This window comes from Morchella sextelata (genome assembly GCF_020137385.1).
Source record: "Morchella sextelata strain SCLS chromosome Unknown scls_25, whole genome shotgun sequence".
NCBI classification, from domain to species: domain Eukaryota; kingdom Fungi; phylum Ascomycota; class Pezizomycetes; order Pezizales; family Morchellaceae; genus Morchella; species Morchella sextelata.
This window is the reverse complement of record NW_025408640.1, coordinates 1,273,721-1,291,649: the sequence shown is the minus strand read 5'-3', so window position 1 is coordinate 1,291,649 and position 17,929 is coordinate 1,273,721. Positions and strand designations below refer to the sequence as shown.

The 17,929-nt window shown below is 43.2% G+C and overlaps 5 protein-coding genes across 5 annotated transcripts; 2 read left to right on the top strand and 3 right to left on the bottom strand.

Moving 5' to 3' along the window:
• Positions 1 to 1,468: 1,468 nt before the first annotated feature.
• Positions 1,469 to 1,714, top strand: H6S33_008269 (uncharacterized protein; the record flags this gene model as incomplete). The annotated part of the gene is made up of 1 exon (XM_044839637.1): positions 1,469 to 1,714. The coding sequence occupies one exon, from the start codon at positions 1,469 to 1,471 to the stop codon at positions 1,712 to 1,714; it is 246 nt and encodes an 81-aa protein (XP_044688460.1).
• Positions 1,715 to 3,324: 1,610 nt separating this feature from the next.
• On the bottom strand, positions 3,325 to 4,122 carry H6S33_008268 (uncharacterized protein; the record flags this gene model as incomplete). Its single annotated transcript, XM_044839636.1, has 2 exons — positions 3,325 to 3,985; positions 4,061 to 4,122. The coding sequence occupies 2 exons, from the start codon at positions 4,120 to 4,122 to the stop codon at positions 3,325 to 3,327; spliced, it is 723 nt and encodes a 240-aa protein (XP_044688459.1).
• Positions 4,123 to 6,647: 2,525 nt separating this feature from the next.
• Positions 6,648 to 8,364, bottom strand: H6S33_008267 (uncharacterized protein; the record flags this gene model as incomplete). Its single annotated transcript, XM_044839634.1, has 4 exons — positions 6,648 to 6,904; positions 6,939 to 7,524; positions 7,579 to 7,710; positions 8,317 to 8,364. The coding sequence occupies 4 exons, from the start codon at positions 8,362 to 8,364 to the stop codon at positions 6,648 to 6,650; spliced, it is 1,023 nt and encodes a 340-aa protein (XP_044688458.1).
• Positions 8,365 to 9,705: 1,341 nt separating this feature from the next.
• On the top strand, positions 9,706 to 11,314 carry H6S33_008266 (uncharacterized protein; the record flags this gene model as incomplete). The annotated part of the gene is made up of 2 exons (XM_044839633.1): positions 9,706 to 9,960; positions 10,019 to 11,314. 2 exons carry the CDS (start codon positions 9,706 to 9,708, stop codon positions 11,312 to 11,314), a joined length of 1,551 nt encoding a protein of 516 aa, XP_044688457.1.
• Positions 11,315 to 14,042: 2,728 nt separating this feature from the next.
• Positions 14,043 to 15,355, bottom strand: H6S33_008265 (uncharacterized protein; the record flags this gene model as incomplete). The annotated part of the gene is made up of 6 exons (XM_044839632.1): positions 14,043 to 14,177; positions 14,229 to 14,264; positions 14,342 to 14,502; positions 14,555 to 14,642; positions 14,698 to 15,005; positions 15,064 to 15,355. The coding sequence occupies 6 exons, from the start codon at positions 15,353 to 15,355 to the stop codon at positions 14,043 to 14,045; spliced, it is 1,020 nt and encodes a 339-aa protein (XP_044688456.1).
• Positions 15,356 to 17,929: the final 2,574 nt, after the last annotated feature.

Genomic DNA, 17,929 nt, shown 5'->3' with positions numbered 1-17,929 from the left:
CTAACTAACCCTAACTACCTAACTACCCTAACTAACCCTAACTAACCCTAACTAACCCTAACTAACCCTAACTAACCCTAACTAACCCTAACTAACCCTAACTAACCCTAACTAACCCTAACCCTAACTAACTAACCCTAACTAACCCTAACTAACCCTAACTAACCCTAACTAACCCTAACTAACCCTAACTAACCCTAACTAACCCTAACTAACCCTAACTAACCCTAACTAACCCTAACTAACCCTAACTAACCCTAACTAACCCTAACTAACCCTAACTAACCCTAACTAAACCTTGTTTGGCCCGTCACCCCAGTTAACCCTATCTACCCCTAGCACTAGGTAACCCGAGCTAACACTCAACAGCCCCCACCCACTACCTCCACTCCAAGTATCACAATCATGTTGCCTTTTACCCAAATACCTGACGATGGTGATGGATTCTATTCGTTTTGGCCAAACTATAGCGACGGAATCGGGAATTGTACGGCCAGGTTCTCGCCCAACCTCAGAATCCTGTCCTGAGTTGCCCTAGCAGAATGGTTTCTGTATAACCACCAACCGTTATGATCAAATCATAATGGCCAAAATCACCTCAGGTCTGCAAACTCACACCGGTGCTTCTGGACAAAATCCGGCGTTATGCAGCTTCAGACCCTGAGTAATTCTCATTGGAGCAGTCTGTGAAACACACCTTCAATAAGCCAATAGACCGAAACCTACCTTTGAGAGACGGTGATGTCTTTTAGAAGAAAAGATGGTACATCCTAAATCACCGAGAGCTCAAACCAAAAATCATGAGCGCCCTAAATGATTCGAAGCCCGCAAGCCACTTAAGTCAATTCAAAACTGCAGAGCATCTTCGGGCACTGTTCTTTTGCCCAAAGATGGACAATGATATGGGAGAATACGTACGGAGTTGCCATACATGTCAAAGCGATAAAAGCTCCAGTCATCAGAAGTACAGGATGCTACAACAGTTAGAGGTCCCCAACACTCCTTGCAGCTCCATCTCGATGGACTATCCGAAGAAATCATTCCTGATGGGGACTTCAGATTCGAAAGCAAGTTCTGGCATTCATTGAAGAAGCTTCTCGGAGTCAACCTCTGTCTGTCTACGGCATATCATCCTCAAGCTGACAGGTAAACTGAGAGGGTCAATCAAACGCTAGAGCAATATTTCAGAAACTTTTGGTCCTACCAGTAGGATGATTGGGCAGGGTTACTCCCGCTTGCAGAGTACACCTACAAAACGGCAACCCAATAGTCCACTAAAGTATCTCAGTTCTACGCGAACTATGGGTTCGAGCCTGATTCCAATTGGCATTCGCACAGAAGGAAGCTGGACAATGCCAATGTTTCCAGCCCCGTACTAAAGTTCAAGTGGAAAGCTCTTTGGAAAACTATGAGGACTGATATTTTTAAGGCACAGGCCCGGCAGAAGAAATGATATGACCAGAAGCATATGAAAGCTCCAGAACCTGAAGATGGGGATAAGGTGATGATGGACCGACGCAATATGGTTGCCAATCGACCATCAAGCAAGCTTGACTACAAGAAACTTGTTGTTGCGTTCTACAGGCTGAAGCTTCCCTCTCAATGGAACCTTCATGATATCTTCCAAATATTTCTGCTGGAGTCCTATCGGGGACTGAGATACCCTCAACGCACTGAAGTGCCTCCTACTCCAGATGAGCTCGAAGGAGAATAAATTTACGTTCTCAAACAAATAGCTAATAGCCGATGGCAACAGTCTGGGCATTAGAAAATGTTTGTAGAGTATCGCATTTTTTGGGAGGGCTATCGTTCGGAAGACTCCTGGGAACCATATGAAATTCTGCAAGGAAGAGCCGATGAGGCCCTGAAAGTATTTCATCAAAAATACCCTCAAAAACCTCGGAAAATACGGTGAAACTTTAGAGATCCTCAAAACACGGCGTGAGTAGGTCTGTATTTCAGAAGAAATCCGGGAACAAAAACCCACTCTCCTGTACCAGGTTTTTCATCTGTCTGACAGAGTTCGGATACCATTTTTCCCTGAAAACAATGCAAGAAATGATAGAAAACCGAAGCGTGAGGAAACCCGCGTAAAAAGAACAAGGGAAAAAGAGAGATTCTTGCTAACATCGAAACCTCCACTAGTAGAACGGAAGGTTCTACGACAAGAGTGGAGAATATTCCATTTTCTTTGTTTTTAAAAGGCATTTCATTTTAGAGTTTTCTTTCTATGATGGAGATAGAAACAGAAATGTAGTTTGTACGTAATCACCAATAGAGCTACAGTTTTTCTTCTATGCCAAATACTAATATTCCAGTAACACTACAGTGGACTCAAAATGAGTCTACCCTAGAGGGGAGTAATGTAACAAGGCCACTATCAGGCTGTTACAAAAGAACCTATTCCATCAGTTAAGCCACCAACCCTAAGTAACAGCAGCTTGTTCTTCATCGACGTGTGAAGACAAGAGCAGTTGGGCTCGTACCTTTATTCGTATAGAGTACAGGGATCTCAATGAGTAAGAAGTCTTACAAGTCAAAAATAGGGGGTTGAGCAAGCTTGGAACAGAAGTACAAAGATGCCTGATAGCACAGAGAACCCAGGACGGGAGTTCCCTACCTATACAGTCGACTCTTTGAGGTTTCTTATCTTTGCAACTGACGCTCAAAGATCATGCTTTAGCATGACAGACATGATTCTGGCGGTGTCCCGGAGCTAATGGAAAATCTAATTCCAAAAACACGTTTTAATCCCCAACACTAACCTCCGCAGTGTCAAACTGCCGGAATGCTCCTCTTTTGCTCCGGAGTATCTTTGGGGAGTGGGAGTGCGACTCAAGCTACTAAAGCAAAACTTCAGTTTACAAACACTCAAATCGGTTCTAATAAAGTTACAATAAACAATTATTATCTGGTCGGCTGTTTCCAATAGTTCTTAAGATTCCGACCACAGCTTTCAGCAAATTGCATGATTTGACTCGGACAGAAGTTCATTCAAGGTATCGCAGTTACTCTCCTCCCCCTTGATAAAAAATAGTTGCTGTACCCCCGACTATCAACAGGCAGATTGTCAGTCGGAAAAAGAACTTGAGCAAACGTGCCGTATTCCTATAAGGCACTCGGTGTTGCCCCCTGTTGGCCTCTCATCATCAACGGATCTTTAATAGAGAGGAGACCCCTTAAAGTTATAATTTTCTAGACTTGGGAACGTTCAAACATACAAACTCCATTTTCTTCTTTCTGAACGAGTATCATCAAAACTCGCACTCTTTATTTACACTATTCGAAAGGAAGTCACGGTTGTGCCTCATCATAGCACGTCAGTTACATGTGGTTGTGGATCGTCACTGACATGGTCGCATATGCTTCCACCATATTGGGTCTTTCCGTTCGATATGTCATGATGTCTCTAAAGTTGTCCGACAATCTTTCCAGCAATTCGTCAATCTTGACTCCTTTGTTGTAATGCAAGTGGGACACGTTTCTGATGAACTGTGAGTAGTAGGTGGCAAAGTCTTCTTTGCCTTGCTTCAGGGGGACGAGTTGGCGGTGGTTGGTACTTCGAGTGTTTAGTTCTCTAAATGAGCCTTCCATGTGGGCGACGAAGAAGGTGACGGAGGAAAAGAAGTCAGCAGGATTGGCGTTAACAAGTTGTATGACCTGATCAAGCTCTCTTCCCTCCAAACAGGCGACCGCATGGATAACCTTTGCTGTCCCATTGCGGAAATGATTATGGTTGACTTCGAGCTTCATTCGGAGTTGGGTAACAAATCCGGGGATTTTGGTACGGATGTCATCGAACTTTTCGGGGAATGTTTCAGACCCAAAGGTGGAGAAAGTGGTTGGTGCAGTAGCAGCGAAAACGGGGACAGGAACATTGGGGGCAGGGGTGGTGTGGTCAACATTGAGGTAAATGTTGACCTGTATTACTTGCTCTTCTAGGTAGTCAATGGTTTTGTGGGCGGCGGAGAGCAGTGTACGAGCACTATCCCTCTCATGTCGGATGCTTTAAAAGATAGTAGGGAGGTGCTCAAACAGGGCACCAGTATTCTATTCGTACTGATGGTTAAACTTCTCGATTTTGTTAGATGAGATCCATGTAGGTCGGTTGGGGGTGGACATGGCGTATGGTGCGGATTACCACGCAACGTAATCCTAGGAAGTTGGGTAGCGAGTATTCCCCAGGGTACGGGAGATGGTCATAGGGGCTGGTAGGTTAATCAGCGAGAGGGGATGGAGAAACTTACAGTAGTTTAGGACTAGCGGTGTTAAGGTCGGAGAAGTGAGATGGCCTCCTTATAAAGGAAGAGAAAATAGTACTTGAATAGCAATAGCCAGCGTAGATTACCTAAGCCTTTGCGTACCAAAAGAAAGAGAAGAAAAGAGAGGGAAAAAGAATAGAATCGAGGGCAAAGCCCCTTAATATACATAAAGAAAGCTTAGCAATCACAAATCCCAAGTGACTCATACCCTTAAAATCGACGGAATCTTCTAGAAATTCATAGAGTTTTTCTGATCAATTCGACCCTTTGTAACCTACTATATTATTCAATCGATCTATGAAATCGGACAAGGTTTTACGATCTGAATTGGGGTACACTGAGAACGCTCAAGCCATTGAGTGCTATACTGACCGCCAGTCAGCTCAAATATGACATTCTCAATCAAAAGCACCCATAATCCTAATTCTAAAGGCTTGGGGGAATTCGGGCGCATACTGTTAATAGGTAGGTGAGGTGGAAGAGATGTTATCTTGCGGACATCGTCAAATTCCTACCCGTTTACAAAAAGACAAAATATCAGGATACACGTTATGAAGACTGTTATCAATTAAAATAATGAGGTTTAGAGATAAGTGCTGAATATTGTTCACTCTCAAGTTCAGAATATGATCATAGATTGTATATATTTCAGAATGGATTGGAAAGCCGCAACTTCGAGTTTTGGGAGAAGATATTTTGCAAACCGTAGTGCAGTATTCAAGCTATTCAATATTGATGCAGAACATGGTATACCAATCAAGCCATCAAATACAGTGAGTATCAATTCCAGTATTTTACTGTACCAATAAATATTCATAGCTTTCAAACCTTCATGAACGATTGTAACAAATAAGAATTTGAATTTCTGATACATTTGATGTCCTGATAGGCATATATATATATATCAAAAGATCGTAAATCATACAGTAGACCCTCTTTGTCAATAACTGTTAAACTTGCTGTTCTGATAAGAATGTATAAGTATGAACCAATTATTAATGGTATGAAGCAATTTCACTGCTAATTACTGATTTGAATGTCTTTCTGACAGGTATCGACTCCTATTTAGTTTTGAAACATTATACAGAAAGCTTTTATTATCGATATACACTTTACTTGCCATTCCAATTTGTATGCATACGTATCAAGCAATTGCCAAAAATCCTAACAAATCTAATTTACTATTCCTGACTGACATTCTGTCACAACAAGTGTGCATACAAATCAAGTCATAGCAAACTATACCAACAAACCTCAATTCTAAATTCTGATTCACTTTCTGTTCCGATTGATATTTATACCTGTCAAGCTATCACAAACAGTAGTAACCAATTTCACCATTAGTGTTTGCTTTACATGCTGTCCTAGTAGACATGCATATCTATCCAGCGATTCAATATTGCTCAGTAGTGTCTAGAACAATAATACGATACAGCCCGAAGACTGGTAATTGCAAGCTTCATGGTTACGTATCGGAATTAGAATGTAGGACAGAATACTGAAGTGAAACTTTTCTATCTGTTTTTCTTCAGGTCATGTTATTCTATTGGTACACAATACAATCTTCGGTCAAAATGACATGCTTGAATGTGAACTTGGTGTTGGTTGAAACCTGGTTGTGGGTAGTTAGGGTTACGAGCTTTCACATCTAGTTTGATTAGGTATACAAAATACAATTTTCAGTCAAAATGAAATACATGAATGTGAATTTGGTGGTGGTTTAACCCTGGCTATCAGTAGTTGTGGTTACAAGCGTTGTAAGCAGATTTGGTTAGGTGTACAAAATACACTCTTCGGTCAAAATGAAATACATGAATATGAATTTGGTAGTGGTTGAAACCTGGTTGTTGGTAGTTAGGGTTATGAGTATTGAAACTTGGTAAAGTGGTCACCTGGAGTAAAGAATCCAACTTAGAATAAGAAGACAGCAAAGGCAATTAGTGAGATTCACCCAATACGGCAACCCGGAGTTCAGAATCTGAAATTTATGTATGCCATCGAAGCAGAGGATGGGAAAATACGTCATCATTGAATTTCGAGCGCCGTCATGATTGTGGGCTCAAGAAGGTGCGTTCGGTACAATGCAGTAATCGATCGTTGTACGTGCCCGGTGAGTGGCGGTACCGGAAGTGAACCAGGACAGGTTGCCAAGACTCACAGTGAATTACCCTACTCAACAGCCCTTGACCACCAGCTCTGCCCCTCCAATTACAAACACGATCCCCTATAAATGCATACCTCGTCATGGGAATGGATTCAGATCAATCTATTCAATACATAGCCAGGAAGCTGGGAATTGTGGGGCGATGGTTCTCAGGAAACCTAAAAATCCTATCTGACATTGCCCTACTAGAGTGGAAAACTTGCCGCTCATATCTGAGTGGATTAGTTCAAGTGGTTGTCTCGATCGTGGTTCGGTAAGAGGAGCGAGGTGTGATTTGGTGGATTTGGTGAGTTCACATCTGTTCCATGTTTCCATGTGACTTGTTGTGGGGAAAGATTTTGAGTCGGCGACCATGTTGCGTAATCGTAAGAGTGAGGAAGTGGGGAGATGTCCGAGTCGTTGGTGCTAGTCATAGAATCTGGTTGCGATAGAGATGTATGCGCAAGGTTCCTTGGTTTCAAAAATGTAAATACCAGTACTATTTGCGTTAACGACCCTAATGATTTTCTTACTGTTAGGTTTATAAATGGTAACGACATTTTCCGTTCCTGTTGTTGTGAATGCCATTTCGATAATACATGACAAAGATATTAGATTGGTGTTGGCGAGTTCTGGAATTAAAAATACGTTCCGCAGAGTAATGGGGCCATGTGATCCATTGTTGGTGACATTTCCAATTCCGGTTATCTTGAGCTTGCGATGGCTGCTGACACTGACTGTTCCACTGTAAGGTGAGGGGGTGGTAACCTGAGTTCCGGTCATGTGGTTAGTTGTGACAGGGTCAAAGATCCATACCTTGTTGTCAGATGTTGAAAGTTCTCCAACAAAGCCAAAGTAGTCTTCCATTGTTACATCCGAGATATCCGAGAAAGTTGTAAAGTCGAAGGAAACTGACATAGTAAATGCATCAACTTCTTCGAGTTTGGGGAGGTCAGAGAGGTCAGGAATCCAGGAAAGGTCTAGTTTTGTGTGAAATGCAGGACATGACATGATATTGACGTTGCCGGATGCAGCAGACTTTTCTTTGACTCTGAAAGCTTTAAGTTTCTGGCAATCTTTGTGCGTATGACTTTTTGCATATTCATCATTCTTGATGCACTATGTGCCTATGAGATCCTTTTTGTCCTTTTTGTTGTTCCGTGCCTTGCCGACTTTGTTGTTGCTTCCGTGTGTTGGATTTCCTCGCCTGATATGGTAGGCTTCTCCAGCCGCCTGTGCATCGTTGTTGCGTGGTGAGTCCAGATCCAACAGCTTTTCATAGACATCATCGAAGGTGACGTTGAGCTTGGTTTACAGGTTGTCAATGACTGATTCGAGGGATTTGTGACAGAGTGAGAGGACTATTGACTAGATTCCACAAATCGCGAACTTTTAACACGGGATAAGTGAGGTCTCTCCAAACAGTGTAATGGTTTTAGCTAGACAGCTTTCATTGTAAAGTGCGAAATTTTATGCTGTTGTTTGACATGTATGAAGTGAAACGATAGAGTGTACTTTGATAGTAAAAATGGTTTGGAGTGTGTAAGCGTAAATCGTTTCCGATTTCATGGATTGATTAGTTAGTACACTGGGTTACGAGTAGTTGGATTAGTCAGAAAAGTTCTATTGAGTTCTATTGAGTTCTGTTGGTCACAAGTGTATGAGTCACTTTGGATTTGTCATCGCTGAGATTTCCTTGAGTATATTAGGAGGTTTCGTCCTCGTTTCTGTTCTCTTTCTCTTCTTTCTTTTGATACGCAACGTTTTCTGTGCCTACGCTAGCTATTACTATATAATATTATTTCCTCTTCTTTACTCAAAAAGACAACCGTGCCGCTGCTTCCTTTGTCCCGTTGACCCTTACCAACGCTAGAGTCCCTCAAGACCCCTATTGCAGGCTCCTACACTGACCTCTATTACCCCCTTCATACCCTGCAGAATACTCGCTACTCGTCCCATTGAGATCCGAGCTCATAACCTAGAGAAATTATATATAGAGAAGTATTGTAATTGAGTGTATTCATTCAACTAGCTAGAGGGGGGAATGCTCCGTATTTATACAAAAGAAAGGTAACACAAAACATAAAAATTATAGCCGTATGAGTAATAGAAAAACATGACTAATAAATACCAGAGAAAGAATGAATCAAAACCCATGACTCATAATGACAAATGAGAAGCCTCCAAACTATGAAATGTGTCGAGCATACTATTTCAAGACCCATCTTCAACAGCAACAACTTAACACCTCCGATACTTATTTCTGCACTCAGCTATCCTTCAACCAATTATGTTGAACACTATGTCCAGCCTTGCAAGACAGTGACTTCTTTGTCAAATAGCTTGCCTTACTTGGTCAGCTTATGCTTGAGTCCTGGATACACAAATCGATACAGACTATTTTTAGAGAAACGTACCTTGATACACCGATTGCTTAATGGGGATTTGACAGGTGCAGGCGATGAAGAAAGAAAGTTAAAATATGTTGTGAAAAACAGGTATCCTATCCAGCAACTATAATCATTGCCGTTTGAATATATTCATTACCTAATGTACTTCTGATCAGATATCGAATGTCACAAGATGGGCGACTTCAATACTCCGATGCTGCAGGCTCATACCGATTTGTGATAACGGATTCAGAGGCTTTTGATGACGTAATCGCTGCGCACTTGAATTTGGCACATGCTGGCATCCATGAAACGTATTATGAAATGGATGGGAAGTATTATGGTGTCACATGCAATGAAGTGTTATGGATTCTGAAACACTGTACTATGTGTGCAAAGAAAACATCTCAGCATCAAACCGCACATCAAGGCCTATTATTGCATCTAAACTATGGGAACGGGTGCAGGTCGACTTGATCGATGTGTCAGCCACACCTGATGGTGACTCGCGTTGGATACGTCATATGCGAGATCACTTTAGTAAGTATTCGGCTGCGTACCCAATTTGGAACAAGGAAAGCGAGACCGTAGCAGCTGCGGTAACGAACTGGATTACGGATTTCAGACCGCTATATATATTACAATGTGATAATGGTGGAGAGTTCAAAGGCGCACTACTTATATTGGCACGTTCTTTGGGTATTAAGGTAGACGTCTTTGTATTTCCTCGATTTATTCGCCTTTTTATTGTGATTTCTTGACATAGATCATAAATGGCTGAGCTCGTCATCTACAAAGTCAGGGTTTGATCGAGGAAGCAAACGGGGTTCTGAAAGACAAGTTGGCTGCTTGGATGTCTGATCATCAATCAGTGTGCTGGAAATAAGCCATTCCGGAGGCTGTTCTAGCAATGAACACACAACGGCATTCAGTAACAAAGAAATCCCCTTACGAGGTAGTATTTGGTCAGCGAATATTTGGTACTCGTATACCTTTTATCGAAAGAGGTGAACAAACGGTTGAGGATGAGATGTTGCAGGATGATTTGAGTGGAAATATGATGATAGGGGATCAATCAATAGCGTCCGGAGTCGATAGGGACAGAACCTCTTTTGACCCGTCACTTGAACGATCACTTATCAGTATTGAATCAGATCACACACCGGTAAGGACAGTTTTGTCTGCCCTCAACGTGAGCATTTGACTAAGTTTATACTAAATAGGGAGGAAGCAATGATTTGAATGAGGCTATTCGGACCACAATTCGAAAAGATGCATCACTTGGTACAGCTAATGCGCGACCGTCCATGGTACAACGCAGCCAACAGCCCAGGGAAGTACCGGCTTTTCAGAATGACACTTTGGTGACTTTACGGGTCCCAAGATCAGATCGTCACTCGCTAGATCGCCGGAGGCTTCTTTGCAGAATTGTTGAGGTCCACAGTCCTGTCCGCTATACCCTATTATCAGAATTCGGCAAAATCAGTCGTAATTGTTACATAGGCGAACTTCAAAGTGTTCCGGCATCTCTGACATTTTCTCCAATTGAAGGGGCTACATCGAAAACTATTTCACTGAGGCAAGCATCACGCCTTGACAGTGAAGAGGACGGAAACCAGGGAAGAGAAACTAAAGACAGATATCATTTCATTAATTATACTAACATCTATATCAAGAGCCGGACCTACTGCCAATGTAGAAGTCAATGTCTTAAATCGCGCTGCCCTTGCTTCAAATCGAAACTCAATTGCGTGGAGTCAAGATGTCATTCAAATGGGAAAGGAAAACAAACAGCGTGCGAGAACGCCTCAGGCAAAATAGATGATAATGGTAATTGGCGCTCCAGTATCTCACCGATATCAGAAGATACCTTGGTTGAAGATACTATCACAGTTGTTCCTTCTGTTCCGCATGGCGATAGGTCTGACCTTCTCAAACAATACGCTTCGGCTCATAATGTTCCAGATTTGGAGTGGATCACCATCGCATCCTCAACTGATTGCTGTGCCTTTCGGGTTGAAGCAACCGTCAACATCATCGATAATATGATAGAACGGTATACAGACATTCCCTTTTATCCCGTATATCTGGAAACGCGCAGAAGTGGAGAAAAATGGTATCCAATGAAAGGGGCATTCAGCGGATATTACTCATATGGACTGCATAGCTTGGTTGGGCTAATATTTGACTCTCCAGATGCATCACATGAGGAGCATCTCGAAGAACAGATGCAGGACCTGGAGGAACCGCACATGCAGAAGGAAAACCTCATTCTCGAGGTCATTGCACCACTTCTCCTACAACTCTTCATAGCCCAGGACATGGATCTCACCCTAGATCAGGCAGAACCAATATTGAAAGACCCAATCTTGATGGAGTACGGTCAACTGGTTTCAGAGTACTATACAGATGGAAAAATGAAGTCGTCAGTAGCGGGTACCATAGAGGATGAGGAGGACCAGGACAGCGAACCTGAGATAGTTGAGAGAATGACTCGATCCAGGAGTAGGAGGGGATAAGGTAGATGTGAAATAGTCTCGAAGAATTGTATGGACGTAGTTCAAAATGTATGTTGTAATTCATTGTACCAGTCACGGACTCCTCCATTGGGACAATCCAAGCATACCAGTCATTGACCTCTACAGTTTCTGAAATGTATGTGCTATCCACGGACGTCCATGACTCGTACAAACCATTCAGGGACGTCCCTCGCTGGTATGATGACACGGTTGGTACAGAACACAGCCATAAATTGAAGCCAGTTAGGAACGTTCCCACGGTCCTCTAATATTCGCGTCCGGTCAATCCAGCTATAAACACACGCCAATCAAGAACACTTCAGTGCAGTCAAGAACGTTCATCGCAGGCACCTAACAGTGCAGAATGTTCCTCGATTAGGGCTGCTCGTTGTTAGTCTAGAACAGATCTCTCCTTTGCTACAGCACCAACCACCACCACCACCTACACCTACACCAGCAGTAAACTCTAAGCCACCAGAGACAATCATAGTCCCACTGGCTCCCACCCCACCGATCTCAGAGACAGAATAACCGGTTCAAGCTCCCGCGGCCAATACTGCAAGTCCAGTCCATTCTCCTCCGGCTTCAGCATCAATACCCGAACAAATGACAAAGATTCAGATTATCGGACTGTTTGAAAGGAATTATCGGTATACACCTTCGGGATGGGCGTGTTTCAAACACGGTAACAGCCAGGCTTTCGTGTTTATGGGCAAGCCCGGTACAGGTATGGCAACAGGCGACAACGACATCAATGACAAGACAGGCACAATCAGTCTCCCACACTGGATACATAGATACTTAGACAATTACCCAGGATACGAAGAGTTTATACACCGTCCCAGGAGGGAATCTAGAAGGAGAGACAGAGTCAAATTTGTGAGAATGAGATGGTTACTTTTCTTTATTTTGTAACTCGTGGTGGAGGCAGATGGGTAGTTCTAGGGTGGTGTGATATTGCCATAAACTACGGTTTGTATGCAATTAATGAATTAAACAAAAAAAAAATTCTCGTGGGGGGTCGTGGTCGTGCCAAGTGATAATCCATGCTTGAGGTTCGACGTCGGTCGTTCTGCAACTGACAAACAGAGGTCATACTGTTGTACTGTAGGAGGTTGAGGTTGAACTGAGACATGGTGATGGTAGTAAGGTCTTCGGGTGATATAGGGGTCGAGTAAGAAGGTCTAGCAAGGCGTACTGGAGGGATCGTACTGTGGGATGTCGAGGTAAGAAGGTCGTTCAGTATGGGGTTCAGCTGGTAGAGAGGTCGAGCTGGGTGGTAGCAATGTCGAGGTTGCGCAGACAGAGCTGCCTGAGGTCGTGCAACCTGCTCTACCTGACGCTGGAGGAGGTCTATGGGTCGGTGGCTGTCGCCTCGCCGTCTGAGGTAGATAATAGGCGCATCATAAGGGGGTCGTCCATAGCTAGGGTTGGAGGTCGATGTCGATGTGTTTAATATCGGTTAATGGTCGATGTCAATTTTCCGCAGCAAGTATTAGGGTTCTCTGAGGGAACGTTCGTGCTTCGTAGGGAGGCGTGTACCGCATTAATTGGCGAGAGCCTACAAACGATCCTACACAAAATAGGTGAAACTTGGTGCGAACTGGTTGTGCAGAGGGTTAGGTTTATCGATCTGCCAGCGTTCTTTCTTCTTTCGCCTAATACCAGGTGTCTCGTCTGAGTATCATGGTCTACAACTCGGGTTATGGCTGATGGGGCTATCCGTGTATTTACAGCCACTCTGCAAAAGTGTTCTTGATTCCGTTTCGGAGTAAGACATTTCTCGATATGTAACCGTGGCGGACCATCACAAACCCCCCAACAGAAAACCCCCCAGTGACCAATGGAGCCCGGAATCAATGAAGAATAAGATCAATCACCTATTTTCTTGGATATATAGTCACGAACTATATTATATCTTTTTCGTTGTTTTGAATCTCTACATTAATAACATCAACATCACGGGCCCGTCACACTGCGTACTGGCATTGAAACTAAATCACGCACACTTTTGCTCAGTGGCTGTACCTTGTGGCCCGTTTAATGGATATCTATGTGAACATTCAGGTCATGAAGCGCAGACAAAATTGATTTCTACTCGATTAATGAATTAAACAAAAAAGAAATTGATTTCTACTTCGGCTGGCCAATACCATTACTTTACACAGCAATGAGCCGAGTTATATTCCATGGGACAGGGACATTATAGATATTTAGATACATATATAATTGCATAGAGCCCCGATGAGGGAAAGAAATATTATGAATGTTTGCTTTGTGCCCATGGACTAGTGTTTGGTTGATATCCGTAGCTCAAAGGGCACTCCGTTTCATAGCTTGCGGCCCGGGCAGAGCCGGACATGTCTGATCACTCGTGTTTGTTCATCTTGGGGTTGGTGGTGTTCTGGGTTCATTAAGAGGATCTTCTGAATGTGGTTCGGACTGATTCGATAGAATCTTGGTATTGACATATCACATTTGATCAGCTGAACAATAAGCCCTTTCTGAGTCGCTGTATTTCATTCAGAGGGGTCCCAGAGACACGGTTAATGTTCATTTGGGGCTGAAAGCACAGTCTACTTTTTATAGCAGTAGTAGTCGAAGAAAGGAAAGTACAAAGAATAATTTGTGTCTTTCACCCCCGAACATCAAAATATTACCCAATCACAAATCTCTGTCGCCAAAAAAAAAAACGGAGGTATTCTGCCCAGTGGAGATGTTAACGATCCTATTCGTCGTCTGCATCATCATCATCATCATCGGATGACCCAGCGTCTGCATCCTCATCTGAATCATCTTCCTTAGGCGCGGCTTCGGTATTTGCGGTGACATCAACCACAACGTCATCCCCTTCCTGATCCCACTGTATCACGTTGTTAGTGATGTGATTTTCAGATATTGAATGGGAGCTTACATAGATCGAAATTGCCCCCAGTAAAAGCTTGGGCAACTAAAATATCGCAATGGCGAAGGCCCATGAGTCAACCTTGATCATTCAATGCCCCATGGAGTGGAGAAACTTGCCACAGTCCATTTATGCTGACCCGTCGGGTCCCGAAGCTTTTCTAGAGCATCATTTGCAGGCAGGCAATCAACGTGGTCTCCAAATGCTTCACTATCATCCATCTTTTCTAGAAGCTTTTGTGCCTCTTTATCGTTGCCAACACGGGAAAAGTGAAATGAAACAGCTACAAAATTCCATCAGCTTTTGATCGAGATTACATATACTGAGACACAAACCTTGCTTTCCCCGTTGCTCATCTTTCGCCAACCTCTCAACGCAACTCGCGATCACATCTGCCAACAGCCCCTCCCGCTCACCTTCTACCTTAAATTATATATTAGTTTATTCACCCTCATCAAATGCAAAAGACTGAACTTACATCTCCATCGGTGATGATCATCACCAGAAGTGGCTTTGTCATTGTTTCCCCCCACACGAACTTGTCCAAAACCTTTTGACTCAATGAAGTACCGATCTTGGTCACACCGTTGTATACTTTGTTCTTAAAATTTCTTTTCCAGTTCTTATTTTTGACATTTGCGATTCCCTTCTTCTCGTTCAGGAATTTTACTGATTTTATCCCTTTCTCGTTCGCGTAATCGTAGATTCGGGTGATCTCATCAATCGTTCTGTGAAGAGTTTCGATGCGTTCCCCTTTTTGCTCCGTCTTCATAGATCTACTGTCATCTATTGTAAATGGTTAGCAAAAGTCTTATATGATGGGAGTCTACAAGTGGATTCAAACCAATCAACATGACAATGTCATAGAGAGTTAGTAAGGTCAACTGTTGCGCTGTTTCCTTCTTGCACCCCAACTCTATCAAAGCTCCAAACATGGTCTTCGCCTTCGCGCCGAGTTTTGGAATGTCTTCATCTTTGTAGAAGGTCTTCAAAGATTTCCTCTCCGTTTCAAGATAATCTTCGAAGAAGGAGATACACTCTTCATCGGTAGTTGTTGGTCTCTCTCTTACTTCCTCGGTTGCGGGATCGTTGGTTGCGAGATTCGCGATAGAAGAGCGAACGGGGGCGGTGGACATATTGGTCAGGCTTTCAGTATTTATGAGCACGAAATGTGAGGCAAAGAATGTGAGGATGTAAGTTTAGATAGGGAAGATGATCCCTTTTAAATCTCGAACCCATACGGTAATAGAGATTTTGCGCAAATGGAGCCGGCTCTATATTTTGGTTATCTGATTCGCAGCTGGGGGTATCGGCACCAATCATGCTGCCAGAAAATGGAGCTGGCTCCATTTGCGCAGTCCTCGTTAGGAATATTCCGAAAAGGTTGCATGGAGCAGAGATGCATGCTCGAGTATTACATTGTGAGAAAGTATTATGATTCAATAATATACAGGAATGTACAACGAACAGAGTTAGCAGACCCTACCCAGACCCCCCACCAGGCCCTCTACGCAGAGATTTTAGTCTTTTTTCCGATAACCTAATATGTTGGTGCCGATCCTCCCATTTACCAATCATCAAGGCGGAAAAGCTTAAAGCCTGGCTCTTACTTTCTTTGTATAAACAAATAAAAGATAACAAAATCTCAAAATCTTTCAATTATAATAAATCTGTTCACGGTATGGGTTGGTTCAGAACCTCGGGGAACGACTGTTTCCATCCGTCACTGATAAGATATGAGGCAACAAATAATATGTCGGATTGCGTGATCAAACATAACATAATACAAAACCATGGAGTGACTTGCGTTCAACCGAAATGTACGATTGTATCTCTAAGCTACCGAGTGGAGCTGCGTAAAGATAATCCCTCAACCAATTCGCATCCGTTTCAACTATCTTTTTTGTTTACTTCGTGCTGTGCATGTGATATCAAGGTGACACGTAGTGCGCAGTACGCATTCCGATCGCCATCGAACCCGTACTACCATCACCCCCGTAGTACAAACTCCACTCTTGCGCATATATATGTAGGTGCGTTGTTTCGTTGATAATTATGGATGGTGAAACACGCACTTTATTACTGTTCTGCGCAGAGTAGTCCCAGGTTGATTTTACCCCTTGGCGCACTGTGACATATCATTTTTCAGCCGCTAATGAGATTGAATGATCGCTTCCCCACATCACCCCCGCGATTCAGATCCCTCCCTCCCGACTACCTCCAAATTATCCCTTGCCATTAAAAATTAAACGATGTGCTACATCCCGGAAGACTTGCAGCTAGACATGCACAAAGATTTGCTATGTACCTCTGCATCACTACGGCACGGCCCGGGCCAATCTATAATTGTGCAATTAACGTTTTTGACCGGGAATGGTGCCAGACTTGATTTCTGCTGTCTCCAGGATCTCAACAACCCCTTGAGGTAATTGACCTGGGGATTTCAGAAATCCAGTTCCGGTCGAAAACGTTATCACTCTCCAGTATTGCCTAGTTATAGCTAAAATCTTCTTAGTGTAGGGCCTAGTAACCCAATAAACGAGGCCAGACCAAAAGCTGAATCGGCCCAGCCCGTTCTGCAGGCGAAGTTCTGACCTATGCCACCTCGAGATCACCCCGGCCCGGTTGTTTTACCAGCTATACTAGAACCCGACGGTAAAGTTACACTCGTTGCGGGTAGAATCAGCCTCGCTGTCTGATTTTGGTGCTGGCATGCAGGCGGGTTCTGCCTTAGCTACTTTAGCCGACCGGCCTGTAATACCTTCTCATCAATTTACATTTTTATTGGAGTGCCAATTTTCCTTTTTCTACCATACATGCACCTCTGAAAAAATTGTAAAATTGTACACGGGAATGAAAGAAACATGCATGTCAGAACTTCTGTCTTTTTGGCTCATGTAGAGGATATCTTCACTCTTGCCAGCGGCTTGAAAGCGCGTAGTGTTCATTCTCCTGTTGGTTTTGCTTGGGACCGGGTCAGGTTTTGAATTTTGATGCTGAATTACAAGCGAAAAAGCCCCTAGGAGCAAGGGGCTCTGGAGCTGGAGTCTGAATAGTCATGTTGTCGATGGTTCTTCACGAATTCCTTTGCTTTCTTACCCTTATCCAGAGCTTGGGTTGATGTTCAGAACTCGTAGCATCGGACATGTCACGGCCTCCCACGGACGAACGCACCCCTGCTGAGGCGCAACGAAATTTCTCTGATGTTGCGGCATGGTTCCCGCTGGTACCCCCGTGGCCCGAATCCTACCCAATCATATCGAACCCTTTTGGTTGACTAATCCCGTTTAGCTCTTATTATATACCCTAATCCCCTAATACACAGTGTTTGCAATGAGACGTCGGTTTTGCGGTACAAACCGGTAAAAAGCTAAATAATAATGAGACAGTTAGTACAGTTTGAGCTTCAAGCGATGGTGATTATACTGAGACATGATACACCCTAAACCGTTTTTTTTTTTTTTTAAATCATTTCAATTTCTGTTTCTAGGTACACAATGATCGCGTAAAGTATAAACTATGGCGTAAAGAAACCTATCCCCTTTCCAAACTTATAACTCGCCCCCTAGTATAAAGCAAAAAACAAAATTCCAAGCAAAAATAAAATATAACAAAAGAAAGATATACGCATATAAATAACAGTGAACAATTTAGAGGGAGGGCTAGTTGCCTTTCCCTGTGAAATCCTTCTGGCCATTGGCCTTATGCTC